This window comes from Staurois parvus, unplaced genomic scaffold (genome assembly GCF_062004578.1).
Source record: "Staurois parvus isolate SC_StPar_1 unplaced genomic scaffold, SC_StPar_1.0 ptg001553l, whole genome shotgun sequence".
NCBI classification, from domain to species: domain Eukaryota; kingdom Metazoa; phylum Chordata; class Amphibia; order Anura; family Ranidae; genus Staurois; species Staurois parvus.
In genome coordinates, this window is record NW_028319349.1 from 105,033 (window position 1) to 124,819 (window position 19,787).

The 19,787-nt window shown below is 44.5% G+C and overlaps 1 protein-coding gene across 1 annotated transcript in view; it reads right to left on the reverse strand.

Moving 5' to 3' along the window:
- Nucleotides 1–5,852: 5,852 nt before the first annotated feature.
- LOC149435304 (endoplasmic reticulum membrane adapter protein XK-like) overlaps nt 5,853–19,787 on the reverse strand; it is a 36,248-nt gene continuing 22,313 nt past the window's right edge. The window contains exon 3 of the mRNA XM_089662807.1: nt 5,853–7,925. Within this exon, the coding sequence (XP_089518933.1) occupies nt 7,201–7,925 (725 nt within the window). The 3' untranslated portion in view covers nt 5,853–7,200. The remainder of the gene's footprint in view (nt 7,926–19,787) is intronic.

Genomic DNA, 19,787 nt, shown 5'->3' on the forward strand with positions numbered 1-19,787 from the left:
CTTTATAAATACTGTATAATAATAAGTGTTAGCCCTGGAATGCTAGGATAGTAGAAGCAAGCCCTCCAAATGACCCCTTTTTGGAAAGCGGACACCCCAAAGTATTTGCTAAGGAGCATGGTGAGTATTTTGCAGATCTCATTTGTTGCCACGTGTTCTTGGAAAACGAAGCAAGAAAGCAAAAATTATTTTTTTTTTTCAAAACGCTGTGACAAAAATGATATCTGTAAAATACTCACCATGCCTCTTATCAAATTCCTTGGGGTGTCTACTTTCCAAAAAGGGGTCATTTGGGGGAGTTTGTACTATCCTGGCATTTTAGGGCCTCTGAAACCGTGATAAGTAGTGGAGAACTGATATGAGGAAATATGCCCTTTGAAAATCTGGTGGTAGTCATTGGATTTTGGGGGCCTGTATGTAGCTACGCTGCCAAAAAGTCTCTCAAATGTGGTATCCCCATACTCGGGAGAAGTAAAAGAATGTTTTGGGGTGTTATTCCACATATGCCCATGGCATACATGAGACATATCTCATTAAAGTGATGACTTTGTGTAAAAGAAAAAATAATTGTCATTTTCAAAAAATTTCTGGCAAAAAATAAAATGTTCCATGGACTCAACATGCCTCTGCAAAATCATTGAGCTGTCATTTCCAAAAAGGGGTCATTTTGGGGGGTTTGTACTGCCCTGGTATTTTAGGCAAAGTAAAAGCTACGTAAATTCCAATATATATACCATAGTTTGTAGATGCCATAACTTTCACACAAACCAATTAGTATATACATATTGGGTTTTTTTTTTTTTTTACCAAAGACATATAGCAAAATACATTTTTATCCTAAATTTAAAACCAACTTTGAGTTTATTGGATATTTTTTATAACCAAAATTGAAAAATATTGGGTTTTTTTTCCAAATTTTTGTGCCCTTTTTTTGTTCATAGCGCAAAAGTAAATACCTCCAGAGGTGATCAAATACCACCCAAAGAAAGCTCTATTTGTTTGAAAAAAAGGACATAAATTTAATTTGGTATTCAGTCCCAACATGTGAATTTTTTGTGCAATGGGGCTGTATCTTTAACGGTGAACCTCCATACTGAAGTGACAAGTGCTTCACTGTGTTCACACTGGTGCCCCAATAGATGTAAACTCGCCGTCTTCTCATGACCTCCTATCTCTAGGTAAGTCAAATGTGCTTTTGGGACTATCCCAGTATGCAATATTGTATTGATGGCCAATAATCCTTCACCCTTGTGGTTGCTGGTAGTAACCAATAACCCTCCACTAGGACTTCATCAATATTACATGTCTATCGGGCCCTCCACGATCGGGTGATTGACCCCGACACTGCAGATGACAAGGGGGTAAAGGCTTCACTGACAAGGATCTGGAAGCCATCCTGAATATGGGGAACCTGAGCTACCTACTGGGTGCAGAGAGGAGGAGGTGAGGATACAATGCTCTGTATACATTACCCTGTCATCTGTCATCCCCTAGTGCAGTGGTCGGCAAGCCGCGGCTCGCGAGCCACATGCGGCTCTTTACACGCTTTAATGCGGCTCTTGTGTGCGTGATCCAAAAAAAAAACAGCCAGGGCAGCGCGCTCAAATGCAATGATTGGCCAGTCTCGCTGCCACTCACATCCTGATAGCCAGTGATTGGCTGTCAGGATGTGTGTAGGCGGGGCAGCGTGACGAACGTGAGAGGAGCTAGGCTCCTCTCACAGTCCGCCCTGAAGACCGGAACGGCGCGGGAACACTGCGAGAGGAACGCGCGGAGCAAAGGTAAGTGAATTGACACAGGGGGGACTTGGCTTACTACTTGCTACTTACTTACTACTACTATATGGGGGATGAATTACTATATGAGGGATGAATTAATATGGGGGATGAATTACTATAGAGGGGATGAATTACTATGGGGGATGAATTACTATATGGGGGATGAATTACTATATGGGGGATGAATTACTATGGGGGATGAATTACTATATGGGGGATGAATTACTATGGGGGATGAATTACTATATGGGGGATGAATTACTATAGGGGGGATGAATTACTATATGGGGGATGAAGTACTATATGGGGGATGAATTACTATGGGGGATGAATTACTATGGGGGATGAATTACTATATGGGGGATGAATTACTATAAAAACTTATTGAAACTAAAAACAGTGTACCATCCTATGTATTTTGAGTTTTAAAAATGTGGCTCTCAAAATAAATTTCAATCGTGGTTTTGGCGAGATTTGGCTCAGTTGAAAAAAAAGGTTGCCCACCACTGACCTAGTGGATGTGTTTTTTATTACAGCGTATGCAAACCCTAACAATGAACTTCTCTTATTGGTTTTCTTTTGTTCTGTTAAAGTGACACTAAATGTGGTTTATTTAAAAAAAAAAAAAAAAAGTTTGTATTCCAAACAGGACAATGACCCAAAGCATACAAGTAAGTCAACAAAACAATGGCTGCAACAGCACAGAATATGCCTTCTGGAGTGGTCCAGTCAGAGTCCTGACCTCAACCCGATTGAAATGCTGTGGCATGACCTTAAGAGAGCGATTCACACCAGACATCCCAAGAATATTGCTACACTGAAACAGTTTTGTGAAGAGGAGTGGTCCAAAATTACTCCAGATCGTTGTGCAGGTCTGATCTGCAACTACAGGAAACGTTTGGTTGAGGTTATTGCTGCCAAAGGAGGGTCAACCAGTTATTAAGTCCAAAGGTTCACATACTTTTTCCTCCCTGCACTGTGAATGTTTACATGTTATGTGCAATTAAACCATGGCAACATCTAATGTTTTTGTGTAGTATTATGTTCAGCAGACTGTTCTTCTATTGTTGTGACTTAGATGACGTTCAGAGCACATTTTATGCCCAATTCATGCAAAACTCCACGTAATCCCAAGGGGTTCACATACTTTTTCTTGCAGCTGTATATATATTGGTTACATCTTTTCTGTAAATATTTTTATTGTACCATTTTGACTTTTTTAGTAATAAATTATATTTTCTGAAAAGTGTTGAATTGTTTCTAAAGCACATTAATGCAAACTAAGAATCCCTGTCTCTGAAGAGTGCTACTGTGTGTTTAAAACCTCTGGATACATCGGTCTGCGGTGACAGTGTGTATACAGACGATTATTCAAACATCATAGTGTTACTGCTAGGATTTGTGAGTTTCCTCCTTCTCTGTAAAAAGGTGGTGGTGGCATTGTGAAGGGTTAATTGCGTAATTAACCTGACCCAGTAACAATCCCTCTTAGGCTGTTGGCACCTAGATTGGGGTCCAGTGAGCTGGAAAATCTTTGTGCAGGGTGTAGCCGAGAGTGCATTGTTTCGCAAGTGGCAGCGCGGTTTTAGATTGGCTAGTCCTTGGGTCACAAGTTGGTGAGAAGGACTGGGGTCTGATGCCGCGCCTGTCACAGCCCCTTCCTGTTCCAACATGACTGCACACCAGTGCACAAAATAGGGTCCGTAAAGACATGGAGGAGCCAGTTTGGGTTGGAGGAACTTGACTGGCCTGCACAGAGTCCTGACCTCAACCCCATAGAATACCTGTGAGTCAGGCCTTCTCCCCCGATATCAGTGCCTGACCTGACAAATGTGCTTCTGGAAGAAAGGTCAAACCTTCCCATAGACACCCTCCTAAACCTTCCCAGAAGAGTTGAAGCTGTTATAGCTGCAAAGTGTGGGGCCAACTCAATATTGAACCCTATGGACTAAGACTGGGATGCCATTAAAGGTCATGTGTGTGGAAAGGCAGGCAGCCCAATACTTGGGGCAATACATTGTATGCTAACATTATGCTCACACGTGCTCTTGAGGAAGGCTGAGTGTTGGCGAAACGCATCTAGTTTTGTCGTATAATTACAACAAAAGTCCTGTGACGGAATCTGTAAACCTCTTTTTTGTCACTACGTATGGATGGAATCACGTGTCTCCTTCTTAATATTTCTACAATAAAAGTGGACTTTGATGTACAGTGAGGAACAGAAGTATTTGAACACCCTGCAATTTTGCAAGTTCTCCCACTTAGAGATCATGGAGGAGTCTGAAATTCACATTGTAGGTGCATTCCCACTCTGAGAGACAGAATTAAAAAAAAATTCAGGAAATCACATTGTATGATTTGTAAAGAACTTATTTATCTTGCACTGCTGAACATAAATATTTGAACCCCTGAGAAGATCCGTGTTAATATTTGGTACAGAAGCCTTTGTTTGCAATTCCAGAGGTCAAACGTTTCCTGTAGCTCTTGACCAGTTTTGCACTGCAACAGGGATTTTGGCCGACTCCTCCACACAGATCTCCTCTAGATCTGTCAGGTTTCGGTGCTGTCGCTGAGCAACACGGAGTTTCAGCTCCCTCCAAAGATGTTCTATTGGATTTAGGTCTGGAGACTGGCTAGGCCACTCCAGAACCTTGATATGCTTCTTACGGAGCCACTCCTTGGTTCTCCTGGCTGTGTGCTTTGGGTCGTTGTCATGTTGGAAGACCCAGCCACGACCCATCTTCAATGCTGTAACTGAGGGAAGGAGGTTGTTGCTCAAAATATTACAATAAATGGCCCCATTCATCCTCTCCTTAATACAGTGCAGTTGTCCTGTCCCCCTCGCAGAAAAGCACCCCCAAAGCATGATGTTACCACCCCCATGCAGCACAGTAGGGATGGTGTTCTTGGTATGCAACTCATCCTTCTTTTTCCTCCAAACACGACGAGTGAAGTTTAGACCAAAAAGTTCTACTTTGGTCTCATCTGACCACATGACTTTCTCCCATGCCTCTTCTGGATCATCCAGTTGGTCATTGGCAAACTTCAGATGGGCCTGGACATGTGATGACTTGAGCAGGGGAACCTTCCGTGCAATGCATGATTGGAAACCATGACGGCGTAGTGTTCTACCGACAGTGACCTTTGAAACTGTGGTCCCAGCTCTCTTCATGTCATTGACCAGCTCCTCCTTGTAGTTCTGGGCTGATTCCTCACCTTTCTTATCATCGGTGATACCCCACAAGGTGAGATCTTGCATGGAGCCCCAGTCCGAGGGAGACTGACAGTCATCTTTAGCCTCTTCCATTTTCTAACAATTGCTCCAACAGTTGATCTATTTTCACCAAGCTGCTTGGCAATTGCCCCGTAGCCCTTTCAAGCCTTGTGGAGGTCCACAATTTTGTCTCTGGTGTCTTTTGACAGCTCTGTGGTCTTGCCCATGGTAGTAGTTGGTGTCTGACTGACTGTGAGGTGGACAGGTGTCTTTAAAGAGCTCAGACAGGTGCTACTAAGTTAGATTAATGAGTGGAGTAGAGGTGGACTTTTTTGCACAGTAACATGTCTTTGAGAGCCAGAATTCTTGCTGTTTCTTAGGTGTTCAAATACTTATGTTCAGCAGTGCAAGACAAATAAATTCTTTAAAAATCATACAATGTGATTTTCTGAATTTTTTTGTAAATTCTGTCTCTCAGAGTGGGAATGCACCTACAATGTGAATTTCAGACCCCTCCATGATTTCTAAGTGGGAGAACTTGCAAAATCGCAGGGTGTTCAAATACTTCTGTTCCTCACTGTATACCCTGTGTTACCAGTTTTCTATCTGCCCTGAGAAAATCCCATAAATGTTGTATTCTCCTTTGGACGACGTCCATAAACACTCAAATGATAAAAAGGAACAAACGACTTCTAAACATAGAACACTGATAGGAGGACGAGTACTTTGGTCATGGCACTGAATGTCATCCTATCATCTTCGACCAAAAATTCTTTAAAGAAAGCCAGATCTTCAGTTCTCATCCAGCCTGCGTGCGTGTTGGGCTCCAGCTAGGAAAGAAGGCGCGTCACCAATTTCGATAAAATTTCAACATATAGTTTATTACAAGTGCACCACAAGATAGGAAACACAAAATTCTTCATTAAAGCTGAACTCAAGGCAAGTAACTAAATACACAGATGGATGCAGATCAGAATTTAGGAATACATCCTTAAAAGGGAATTCCATGTTTTGCCAAAAAACAATAAATGCGACCATGTTGCAAAAATATATATTTGTTAAAGTCGGGGAGGGGGCCACACCACAGCAGCGGGGGGGGGGGGGAGTAACACTGCAGGAAGTAAAGGGGGGGGGCACACTGCAGGAAGTTGAGGAGGGGGGCACACTGCAGGAGGTTGGGGGGTCTACTGTTGCTGGGAGAGATATCCTGTTGAAGGAGGGGTCTATTGCTGGGAGAGATCTCTCCTGTTGAAGGAGGGGGTCTATTGCTGTGCTGCTGGGAGGTATCTACTGTTAAAGGAGGGGTCTATTGTTGCTGGTAAAGATCTACTGTTGAAGGAGGGATCTATTGTTGCTGGGAGAGATCTACTCTTAAAGGGGTCTATTGTTGCTGGGAAAAATCTGCTGTTGAAGGAGGGATCTATTGATGCTGGAAGAGATCTTCTGTTGAGGGACAGGTCTGTTGCTGGGGGGGAGGATCTATTGTTGCTGGCTGCAGGGGATCTATTATAATTTTTTCTTATAAGTACTAAATTCCTTATCTCCACAAAATTATATTTGATTCTGTTTTTTCTAAAAAGGGCGGTACTGGGAGATGGGTAGAGGTAGAAGCAATGGACAGTGCTAGGAGGTGGATAGGGCTGTGGGGACAAGGGGTGATTCGGAAAGGGGGGGTACCTTCTCCTACAAAAAAGCCCTGGTGGCAGGCCATATCTCCACCCCCCCCCCCACCTCCGGTCTGTGGAAAACCAGTCTTCCACCAAACCGGTCCGTGGTGCCCAAAACGTTGAGGCTGGTCTACAGTCTATAACAGGGAAAGGTGTGTGCTATGCATTAGAGCTGTGTAAATCTCAGGACTGGATGGACAGAAAAACACACCCTTTTGACAGGCAAATCATCCCCCCCTTATTTGTACGTCATCGACGCATCTAACTTGTGTGCCTGGAGTTTAGCTTCATAAGCACAGGAAACTGTGAACCACGTGGAGGTCGTTGCTGGTAAACAGTAGCACAAGTGACAGCCGAGTGTGCTCCTCGCACAATTGCTATGCAGTGATAAGACTTGGCCTAGGCACTTCCCTTGTTCCTGAGTGAATCCGATATCATATCGTGTGAAAAGATAACCACCATAACTTTGCTACAGTTCTCTTCTTCTCAAGCCCAACTAAAACCGAACCTTCGGAGAACCTTCATCAACGGAGTACCTTCATCATACAATGCACTCTCTTCCCACCCCGTGCCTCTGCAAAGGCTTTGTTCTTTTGCAACACGCACACGTTAACAAGTCTGACACGTTGTGGCTGAAGAGTGAACGGCACGGGTGAAAGTACTGGTAGAAGAAGAGCATGAAAAAAATGGCAGCGGCATATCCCACCAACAGCTGCACTATGAGGAGAGGAGAGCAAAAATACTCAAAGCCATCCTCCTTGTAAAAATACCAGAGTATAACCAGAGCCGCGTTCTCAAGTAATCGAAAAGTGTAGTGGAGGCAGAGTCTTCCCCAATTCTGGGATTGGTCAATCAGGTCTCGCTCGGCCAAGTTGAGCTGGACCGCTGACCAGCAAAACATATTGATGGCGGAGTATAATAACGTCACGGTACCCAAGGCGATCATGGTGCCTATCCGGCTGAAGTTCTTCTCCACGTTCTCCAGGATGCTGTTCCCACTTCTCCAAAAGTTGACCCACGGCAATAGGAAGAGGGCCACCAGATTCACCACCACCACGATGGCCACCCAAGCTTTCAGCGCTGCACAGAAGAGCACCAAGACAGTAACGCGGGTGGCTATTTCCAAGGACCTCCACAGAATGATGCAGATGAATGCTGGCACGCTAAACTGGACTTTGTAGTCATCGTATTTGATCTGGATGGCCAGGATGTTGAGAACCAAAGCGCCGTAGGTGATGGAGGCCAGAGACATCGCCATGAGGACAGCTGTAAAGGAGACAAAGGAACACAGTATTAATGTTATATTAATACTGGATATTACAATATGCTATATCAGTGGTCTCCACATTGTGACCCAGGAGGCTGGATGCGGCCCTTTGTTTGATTTTATCTGGGCCCTTGGGGCACTTTTCCTACCACTGATGCAAAGCGCTATTCCTCCCACTGACACCAATGATGAGGCCCTATTCCTCACACTGACACGAAGATGGGGCCCTATTCCTCCCTCTGATACCAACGATGAGGCCCTATTCCTCCCACTGATACCAACGATGGGGCCCTATTCCTCCCACTGATACCAACGATGGGGCCCTATTCCTTCCACTGATACCAGCGATGGGGCACTATTCCTTCCACTGATAACAGCGATGGGGCACTATTCCTCCCACTGATACCAGCGATGGGGCACTATTCCTTCCAGTGATACCAGCGATGGGGCCCTATTCCTCCCACTGATGGGGCAGTATTCCTCCCACTGACACCAATGATGGGGCACTATTCCTCCTACTGACACCAATGATGGGGCACTATTCCTCCCACTGACACCAATGATGGGGCACTATTCCTCCCACTGACACCAATGATGGGGCACTATTCCTCCCACTGACACCAGTGATAGGGCACTATTCCTCCCACTAATGCCAAAAATGCACGGTTTACTCCCACTCAGTCTGCCCCTCCTAAAGTCTGAAGGACAGTAAACTGGCCCTTTGTTTAGAAAGTTTGGAAACCCCTGCACTATATGGTCAAAAAAATGTTGACCTCTCACAATTACCCCTACTATATAGCCAAAAGCACAAGGATCCTCCAAATTGGCCTCTTTCAACCAGTGTTCTATGGAACCCAAAAGTTCTTCCAAAAGGTTGCTAGGGGCTCGTTGAGCAATGAGCAACGTCTGCCTCTCAGATAAGTTTTCACCAACACCAATGATCTTTTTAGCTTTCTGTAAAGGAGGAATTCTTCTCAATGACCACCAACATAAGCAGCATTCATCTCAATGACACACATACAGTGAGCAGTAGGTATAGTAATTTTTAGCAGTGGTTCCCTGAGCTTGAACTTATTTTCAAGGGTTCCTCCGTGTTAAAAGGGTTGAGAAAGGTTGCTCTAAATTATGATTGAACTCAGGTGTTTCCAGTGAAGGGTACCGGCAATGCTCCTGCGTACAAAGACATTTTAGACAATTGCGCAGCATGGATCCACCACACCATGACACCACCACCACCAGTCTGAATCGTTAATACAAGGCAGGATGGATCCATGCTTTCATGTTGTTGACCCTACCATCTGAATGTTGCAGCTGAAATCCAGACTCAGACCAGGTAACGTTCTTCCAATCTTCTATTGTCCAATTTTGGTTTGCCTGTGCGACTTGTAGCCTCTGTTTCTTGTTCTTAAGCTGACAGGAGTGGCACACGGTGTGGTCTTCTGCTGCTGTAGCCCATCTGCTTCATGGCTGGACGTGTTGTGTGTTCAGAGATGGTATTCTGCACACCTTGCTTGTAACGAGTGGTTATTTGAGTTACTGTTGCCTTTCTATCATCTGGAACCAGTCTGCCCATTCTCCTCTGATATCCACAAGGCATTTTTCTCCACCCAACCGCCACTCACTGGATATTTTCTATTTTTCGGACCATTCTCTGGAAACCCTAGAGATGGGTGTGCATTAAAATCCCAGCAGCTGAAATACTCAGACCAGCCCGTCTCGCACCAACAACCATGCTACGTTCAAAGTTACTGAAATCCCCTTTCTTCACCATTCTGATGCTCGGTTTGAACATCAGTAAGTTGTCTTCAACACGTCTAGATGCCTAAATGCATTGCTTTGCGATGCATTTGTGATTGGTTGATTAGCAATTTGTGTTACCAAGCAATTGAACAGGTGGACCTAATAAAGTGGCTGGGGTGTGTATATTATGACATATACTATGGCTGGTCATACACTATACAATTCTCTTGTGCAATTTTCCTTTAGATTTACCAAAAACCCTATGAGGTCAAACCTAAACAACACTTTCAGTTGTATCCAATTAAGTAGGCCCTTGCAGTACAGAGTTTAAGGTCAATTGAAATGAAATTGTACAGAAAATTATATAATGTATGGCCAGCCCTAACTGCCAAAAGTATTGGCCCCGCCCTCCAAATGATTGGATTCAGGTGTTCCAATCCCCTCCATGGACACAGGTGTATACAATCAAGCCCCTAGGCATGCAGACGGCTTCTACAAACATCGGTGAAAGAATGGGTCGCTCTCAGGAGCTCAGTGACTCCAAGCGTGGTCCCGTGATAGGTGATCACCTGGGCAATAAGTCCATCAGTGACATTTCCTGGCTACTAAATATTCCACGCTCAACTGTTAGCGGGATTATTAGTGGGCGTGGCCTTCAGATTAGCATAACAGTGCGTAGAGAGCTTCATGGAATGGGTTTCCATGGCCGAGCAGCTGCATCCAAGCCTTACATCACCAAGTGCAATGCAAAGCGTTGGATGTTGTGGTGTAAAGCATGCCACGACTGGACTCTAGAGCAGTGGAGACGTGTTCTCTGGCATGACCAATCACGCTTCTCTGTCTGGTAATCCAATAGACATGTCTGGGTTTGGCAGTTGCCAGGAGAACGGTACTTGCCTGACTGCATTATGCCAAGTGTAAAGTTTAGTGGAGGGGGAATTATGGTGTGGGGTTGTTTTTCAGGGGCTGGGCTTGGCCCCCTAGTTCCAGTGAAGGGAACTCTCAAGGTGACATTTTGGACAATTTAATGCTCCCAACTTTGTGGGAAGAGTTTGGGGATGGCCCCTGTGATAATTGTGCGCACAGATATGGACAATGACAACAATAATTTGGATCATACTCTGCAAATATCATTCTCTCCCCCCTCCTTTCCTTTGAATCAAATGTGGTCTGTGTGTGTGCTGAGTTCAGGAGTGCACAGGGCACAACTGGATACATTTCATGGTTATAAACCCAATTAGCTGGTTCCAGGGTGTCTGTCAGGCTCTTGCCTTGGCCTGGTCGTAAAGCTATAAACCAGTCAGTCACTGGACATGAAAGCATTCCCGAGTGGCAGTAAAACATACATCCCACTTGAAACCACTTTTTCATACAATTTCATAAATCCCGGAAGGAACAAGGTACAATAAATCAAAGCATATATTCAGATAGGTCAGTTTAATATGAGTCACCTGATACCTCACAGCCCTAGATAACATCTACCAGAGAGCAGAAAGCGATATCTCTTTAACCGCCACAGCCGGATATGTCATATTTGATGTCTAGACGTTCAGAATATCATTTTGCATATTAACCTGCCAGTGGCTAGGCTGCTGCATGCACCTATGGAAGGTTATTGACCATGGTATAAACTTGCGAGGGATTTGGGTCACAGTCTGAGTCCCCGCCTAAACACCCCTCCCCAAATGACGCGATTGGTTCTCTGCTTTAAGGAGACACCCTGCTGGGTTCCTAGAAAACAGGTTGTCATGCCTGGAGAGAGAAGATGAAGAGATTCTCCCTTTAAAGATCAGGAACCAACTTCAGGAGAAAAGGCACCCTTTTGTTCAGGACACTTGAACTCTGCTTAAACCAAGTACTCTGCCAAGTATTCTACCTTCTTAAACTTCTTTCTTTCATCTCTCTGTTGTGTTATTGCTCTCTCTATTTATATATATATATATATATATATTGGTTGCATCTTTTCTGTAAATATTTTTATTGCACCATTTTGACTTTTTTAGTAATAAATTATATTTTCTGAAAAGTGTTAAACTGTTTCTAAAGCACGTTAATGAAGAGTGCTACTGTGTGTTTTAAAACCTCTGGATACATCGGTCTGCGGTGACAGTGTGTATACAGACGATTATTCAAACATCATAGTGTTACTGCTAGGATTTGTGAGTTTCCTCCTCCTCTGTAAAAAGGAGGTGGTGGCAGTGTGAAGGGTTAATTGCGTAATTAACCTGACCCAGTAACAATCACTCTCAGGCTGTTGGCACCTAGATTGGGGTCCAGTGAGCTGGAAAATCTTTGTGCAGGGTGTATCTGAAGGTGCATTGTTACGCAAGTGGCAGCGCGGTTTTAGATTGGTTAGTCCTTGGGTCACAAGTTGGTGAGGACTGGGGTCTGATGCCGCGCCTGTCACAGCCCCTTCATGTTCCAACATGACTGCACACCAGTGCACAAAGCAAGGTCCGTAAAGACATGGAGGAGCCAGTTTTGGTTGGAGGAACTTGACTGGCCTGCACGGAGTCCTGACCTCAACCCCACAGAATACCTGTGAGTCAGGCCTTCTCCCCCGACATCAGTGCCTGACCTGACAAATGTGCTTCTGGAAGAATGGTCAAACCTTCCCATAGACACCTTCCTAAACCTTGTGGACGGCCTTCCCAGAAGAGTTGAAGCTGTTATAGCTGCAAAGGGCGGGGCCAACTCAATATTGAACCCTACGGACTAAGACTGGGATGCCATTAAAGGTCATGTCCGTGGAAAGGCCGGCCGACCAATACTTGGGGCAATACATTGTATGCTAACATTATGCTCACACGTGCTCTTGAGGAAGGCTGAGTGTTGGCGAAATGCATCTAGTTTTGTCGTATAATTACAATGGTCCTGTTACGGAATCTGTAAATCTTTTTTGTCACTACATATGGATGGAATCACGTGTCTCCTTCTGAATATTTCTACAATAAAAGTGGACTTTGATGTATACCCTGTGTTACCAGTTTTCTATCTGCCCTGAGAAAATCCCATAAATGTAGTCTTCTCCACTGGACGACGTCCATAAACACTCAAATGATAAAAAGGAACAAACGACTTCTAAACATAGAACACTGATAGGATGAGTACTTCAGTCATGGCACTGAATGTCATCCTATCATCTTCGACCAAAAATTCTTTAAACAAAGCCAGATCTTCCGTTCTCCTTATCCAGCCTGCGTGCGTGTTGGGCTCCGGCTAGGAAAGAAGGGACGTCACCAATTTCGGTAAAATTTCAACATATAGTTTATTACAAGTGCACCACAAGATAGGAAACACAAAATTCTTCATTAAAGCTGAACTCAAGGCAAGTAACTAAATACACAGATGGATGCAGATCGGCATTTAGGAATACATCCTTAAAGGGGAATTCCATGTTTTGACAAAAAACAATAAATGTGACCATGTTGCAAAAATTTGTATTTGTTATTTTGGATTTTTGTCATGGAGGCCTGAAGAGCATTGCATCAGTGATCGGCGGATGACGGGTGCAATGCTCCAGGGTTCCTGTAGACCAGATATCCCAAAACCCTGGGCTGCGGATGGTAGCGGTCCATGGCCTGTTTAGAACTGGACCACGCTGCAGGAAGTCAGAGGGTCACACTGCACGAGCCGCGGAGGGGGGCCACACTGCAGAAAGTTGGGAGGGCGCCACACCACAGCAGCGGGGGGGGGAGTAACACTGCAGGAAGTCGAGGGGGGCACACTGCAGGAAGTCGGAGGGGGGGGGCACACTGCAGGAGGTTAGGGGGGTCTATTATTGCTGGGAGGTATCTACTGTTAAAGGAGGGGTCTATTGTTGTTGGTAAAGATCTACTGTTGAAGGAGGGATCTATTGTTGCTGGGAGGGATCTACTGTTAAAGGGGTTTATTGTTGCTGGGAAAAATCTGCTGATGCTGGGAGAGATCGTCTGTTGAGGGCCAGGACTGTTGCTGGGGGGGGGGGGAATCTATTGTTGCTGGCTATAGGGGATCTATTATACTTTTTTCTTATTATAATTACTAAATTCCTTATCACCACAAAATTATATTTGATTCTGTTTTCTCTAAAAATGGCGGTACTGGGAGATGGGTAGAGGTAGAAGCAATGGACAGTGCTAGGAGGTGGATAGGGCTGTGGTGACAAGGGGTGATTCGGAAAGGGGGGGTACCTTCACCTACAAGAAAGCCCTGGTGGCAGGTGACTGCATCTGGTGGCAGGCCATATCTCCACCCCCCCACCTCCGGTCTGTGGAAAACCAGTCTTCCACCAAACCGGTCCGTGGTGCCCAAAACGTTGAGGCTGGTCTACAGTCTATAACAGGGAAAGGTGTGTGCTATGCATTAGAGCTGTGTAAATCTCAGGACTGGATGGACAGAAAAACACACCCTTTTAACAGGCAAATCATCCCCCCCTTATTTGTACGTCATCGATGTATCCAGCTTGTGTGCCTGGAGTTCAGCTTCATAAGCACAGGAAACTGTGAACCGCGTGGAGGTCGTTGCTTGTAACAGTAGCACAAGTGACAGCCGAGTGTGCTCCTTGCACAGCTGCTATGCAGTGATAAGACTTGGCCTAGGCACTTCCCTTGTTCATGAGTAAATCCGATATATCGTGTGAAAAGATAACCACCATAACTTTGCTACAGTTCTCTTCTTCTCAAGCCCAACTAAAACCGAACCTTCGGAGAACCTTCATCAACGGAGTACCTTCATCATACAATGCTCTCTCTTCCCACCCCGTGCCTCTGCAAAGACTTTGTTCTTTTGCAACACGCACACGTTAACAAGTTTGACACGTTGTGGCTGAAGAGCGAACGGCACGGGTGAAAGTACTGGTATAAAAAGATAATGAAAAAAATAGCAGCGACATATCCCACCAACAGCTGCACTACGAGGAGAGGGGAGCAAAAATACTCAAAGCCGTCCTCCTTGTAAAAATACCAGAGTATAACCAGAGCCGCGTTCTCAAGTAATTGAAAAGTGTAGTGGAGGCAGAGTCTTCCCCAATTCTGGGATTGGTCAATCAGGTTTCGCTCGGCCAAGTTGAGCTGGACAGCTGACCAGCAAAACATATTGATGGCGGAGTACAAAAACGTCACCGTACCCAAAACGATCATGGTGCCTATTCAGCTGAAGTTCTTCTCCACGTTCTCCGGGATGCTGTTCCCACTTCTCCAAAAGTTGACCCACGGAAATAGGAAGAGGGCCACCAGATTCACTACCACTACGATGGCCACCCAAGCTTTCAGCGCTGCGCAGAAGAGCACCAAGACGGTAACGCGGGTGGCTATTTCCAAGGACCTCCACAGAACGATGCAGATGAATGCTGGCACGCTTAACTGGACCTTATAGTCATCATATTTGATCTAGATGGCCAAGATGTTGAGAACCAAAGCGCCGTAGGTGGTGGAGGCCAGAGACATCGCCATGAGGACAGCTGTAAAGGAGACAAAGGAACACAGTATTAATGTTATATTAATACTGGATATTACAATATGCTATATCAGTGGTCTCCACACTGTGACCCAGGAGGCTGGATGCGGCCCTTTGTATGCTTTTATCTGGGCCCTTGGGGCACTTTTCCTCCCGCTGATGCAAAGCGCTATTCCTCCCACTGATGCAAAGCGCGATTTCTCCCACTGCCGCCAGTGATGAGGCCCTATTCCTCCCACTGATACCAATGATGGGGCCCTATTCCTCCCACTGATACCTGTGATGATCGCACATCAGACCCCTGACCTTCTCACCAAACGCGTGACCGAAGGACTAGCTGATCTGAAACTGCGATGTCACGTGCGTAACAATGCCTCACCCAGCTGCACCCCGCAGAACGATTTTCTAGCTAATTGGACCACAATCGATGTACCGGCAGCCTGGGAGCGATTGTTACTGGGTCAGGTTAATTACGCAATTAACCCTTCACACTGCCACCACCTCCTTTTTGTACAAAGCGGAAACTCGGCAATATCAGCAATACCACTATGATGGTTGAGATCATCTGTATAGCACTGTCATCGCAGACAGAGGTTATACAGAGGGTTAATTACACACATAGTAGCGCTCTTTTAGAGGCAGGAATTCGTAAGTTGCATTAACGAGCTATAGAAACAGTTCAACACTTCCAGAAAGAGAGATTTATTACAAAAAGGTCAAAAGGGTGCAATAAAAATATTTACAGAAAAAAGATGTAACCAACATATATATAGAGAACAACAGCACAGCAAAGCGGTAACAAAGGAGGTTAAAGGGTTAAAGTACTTGCCAATCAGCCTGAGGTTAAGCAGATCAAGTTTCAGAGCAAAAGGGCATGTCTCCCAATGTGGTTCTGATGTTAAAAGGGAGAATTCTTCAACTTCCACTCTTAGGCCTGACAGCCCCCAGCAGGGGGTGTCTCTGAAGGACCAATGCCTCATTTGGGGAGGGATCGTCTGGGCGGAGACCTAAACTAGAACCAAAATCTCTCTTATTTCATATTTTGGCTCATGACTTTTCCTAGGCACAAGTAACATTCCACCCGTGGGTAGACTAATATGCAGACGCATCTGAGGAACAGTTAGATTTGAAATATGAAATACATTCTTGCAGGGTTCCAGAGATGTGATTTTCTGCTTTCCTAGGTATTCCAGTCAGGGAGTGTGGTACATTGATGATATTATTCTTCTCTGGAATGGGGGGAAGGAATCTTTGGCCAACTTTTTTTACTAGTCTTAATAACAACAACCTTAATATCAGTCTCACTTTTACATATAGTCAATCTGAAATAAATTTTTTTAGATCTCACTCTTATTAATTTTAATGGTAAGATTGTAACAAAATCATTTTTTAAAACTACAGACAGGAATAGCTACATTCCAACCAGCAGTTATCATCATCCTAACTGGTTGAGTAACATTCCGAAGGGTCAGTTCATGCGCATCCGACGCAACTGTACAGATATGGATACTTATTTTACTCAAGCTATGATATTGAAGAAAAGGTTTCTAGAAAAGGGTTATAAGGAGGATATTCTAGATAATACCATACGGATGATTGCTCAATATGACAGAAATGATATGCTATTGAGTAAACCCAGACCAACACAATCAATGGTCTGCCCCTTTATTACAACCTTTTCTACACAGTTTAGACAAATTGGGGGAATCATAAAGAAAAACTGGAATTTACTGAAACTGGATCCCACACTATCTAAAATTCTGCCTGATAAACCGGAGATTATCTTCTGGAAAGCGACAGCTATCAGGCACCAAATAGCACCCAATGTAGTGAACCCTCCAATTGGCACTACATTTTTTGATGAACTAAAAGGGTTTTACCCTTGCAATAAATGTATTATTTGCAAATGCAATGGCATTAGAAAATGTAGAATTAATACCTTTGAGTCTTTCACCACTTGAAAAACATGTACTATCAACCGGTTCATCTCATGTAATAGTAAATTTGTGGTGTACCTCTTCCAATGTCCATGTTACAAACAATATGTGGGACGCACGACTAGACGGCTTCGTGACCGGTTAAGAGAGCATGTAGCCAACATCAGGAAGGGCTACAGGGAGCATTCACTCTCTAACAACTATAGACTGTTCCACAATAATGACCCCTCCTCTCTTAAGTTTGTGGGAATTGATGTGATATCACCACACTGGAGGGTTATGAATAAAACCAGAGCTGTGTCACAATCAGAAACAAAATGGGTATACGAATTGGATACCTTACACCCCAGAGGACACAACATTGAGATTGATGTCAATTGTTTTATAGCTAATAATTAGGATCCTGTGTATTTACTGAGAAGTTACTGACCCTACTTTTATTGTTTTTATTGATTATTCTAGATTGACATATACAGGTTTTACATTGAGTTTATGACATTTTTATGCTATCCTATTTACTTTATGCTATCCTATTCTATATTTTATGAACCATTATTTTAGTGAATTTTTTCTATTCCTATTATTATTAGTCATTTTATATGGGGATATACTTTTATGTGTTTTTATTTTTATTTGAGTATTTCTAATACTCTTATTATAGACTGTTGCACCCTGAGCACCTTTATATGCCATGGACAAGCTAGTGTCATTTCCCTTAATAAATCACCATTCTTGGTGATAAATTATTGAGTAAGGGGACTTGCTGTTATAACTCTGATCACCTCCCTGGGATTAAGAGCCATCATTTGTGGCACGAAAGCGGTTTTCTATGCGCTCTGATTGCTGGGTGTAGTTATACCTCAGCTAACAGTATCTAAATCCTTGGCAAAAATGGTGTCTCGAAATGCAGGTATGTGGAATTGTCCGGTCTTTTTGATAATGGCGGTGAATTTGCGCATACGCGCGACTCCCGATTCCAGACCGGTCACTAATACAATTGTATATAATAATTTTTATTAATTTTTATTAATAATAATTTTTATGCCGTGGATAAGTTAGCATTATTCCCCTTATTAATCACCATTTTTGGTGATAAATTACTTGCCAAGGGGCCTGTTGTTATATTTTCCATCTTGAACTAGATTTATTATTCTGATTGCCCCCCTGGGATTGTGAGCAACTATCTCTGGCTCAAATGCGCCCTGACAGCGGTGTGTAGTATACCTCAGCTGACAGTTTTTGTATCCACGGCAAAATGGCGTCTTGACGTGCGCGCATGCGCAGTTGCCCGGTCTCTTTGAAAATGGTGGTGAGTTAGTGCGCATGCGCGACTCCCGATCTTTGTTATGTAAACATTTGGCGTCCGTCACAAAGCTGTCAGCCTCCCCTCTGAAGATGTGCCTTAGCACGAAAGGCCTTAGGAGGAACTCACAGCTTGTGACGCCTCATCGCTGCCCAGACCACGAGGAGGTCTGGCAGCCATTTTACTTTAGGTCAGTAACACATTTTTTTTACCTTGTGCTTTCTGGCTCTTGCCAGTATTATTACTGACCTGTCCTGTACTAAGTTTGTTACTAATAAAGTTTGACATACTACACTATGGGTACTCTCCCATCTTTTGCCCCTTACTGAGGGGTTACCAGACCAGCAGCCACAGCTTTCAATACATACTACACCCAGAGGAGGGAGCCTTTACCTGGTTGATTTATCCTGACCCTAAGGAGGTCCTGTGAGTCCAGCAGACCATCGCCTGATGACACCCCTTCCTGAGGGAGAACGACACCTGCGGATTTTAATACACATATGCACATTTCCTATGCGCGGTCGGTGAGTGTGCATTTCTGTCATTTCTACTGGATTCTTCACAGCTGTGTTCACCATCTGGTTGTCATTGTATCAATTGAGATATTTTATGAACTTTTGAGAAAGAATTTTTTAAGAACGAACTATTTGTTTGACATTTTTAGCGCTGCACTTTATTTATTATTTAGGGAGTGTGACCTATCAAACTGTTTGTCTTCTCGTGGCCAATCTGAAGATATACCTGTTTTTTATGCAAGTCTCTCATATTCCAAGATATGAGACATAGGGGAAAAATGGATTTTAAAAGTGTTATCTAGAGTCTTACTCCTCTGGAATGTCTTTGAACTCAGGGGAAGGCTTGGGTTATCTTTTTACGAGGTGCCAGATTGCTCAGCTTCCCAGCCCACCCGCCACCTAGCTCAAAGTGGTTTATAGCTCAAAGCTCCCTACTGTGCCCTGGCCTGCCGTGACACTTCCAACACACACACATCGACCAAATGTCCCTGTGACTCTCAGAGGAGGGGGGGGAGAGAATGAGGGGAGATAAGTTTGTACAAGATGGTTGATCCGTTGCCAAGATGGAGGTTGGAGCCAAAATGGTTGAACCGAGTCCATCTCTGTGGGCATGATTGCTACAATACCAACGATGGGGCCCTATTCCTCCCACTGACGCCTGTGACGGGGCACTATTCCTCCCACTGATGCCCGTGACGGGGCACTATTCCTCCCACTGACGCCCGCGACGGGGCACTATTCCTCCCACTGATGCCAGCGACGGGGCACTATTCCTCCCACTGACGCCAGCGACGGGGCACTATTCCTCCCACTGACGCCAGCGACGGGGCACTACTCCTTCCACTGACGCCAGCGACGGGGCACTACTCCTTCCACTGACGCCAGCGACGGGGCACTACTCCTTCCACTGACGCCAGCGACGGGGCACTA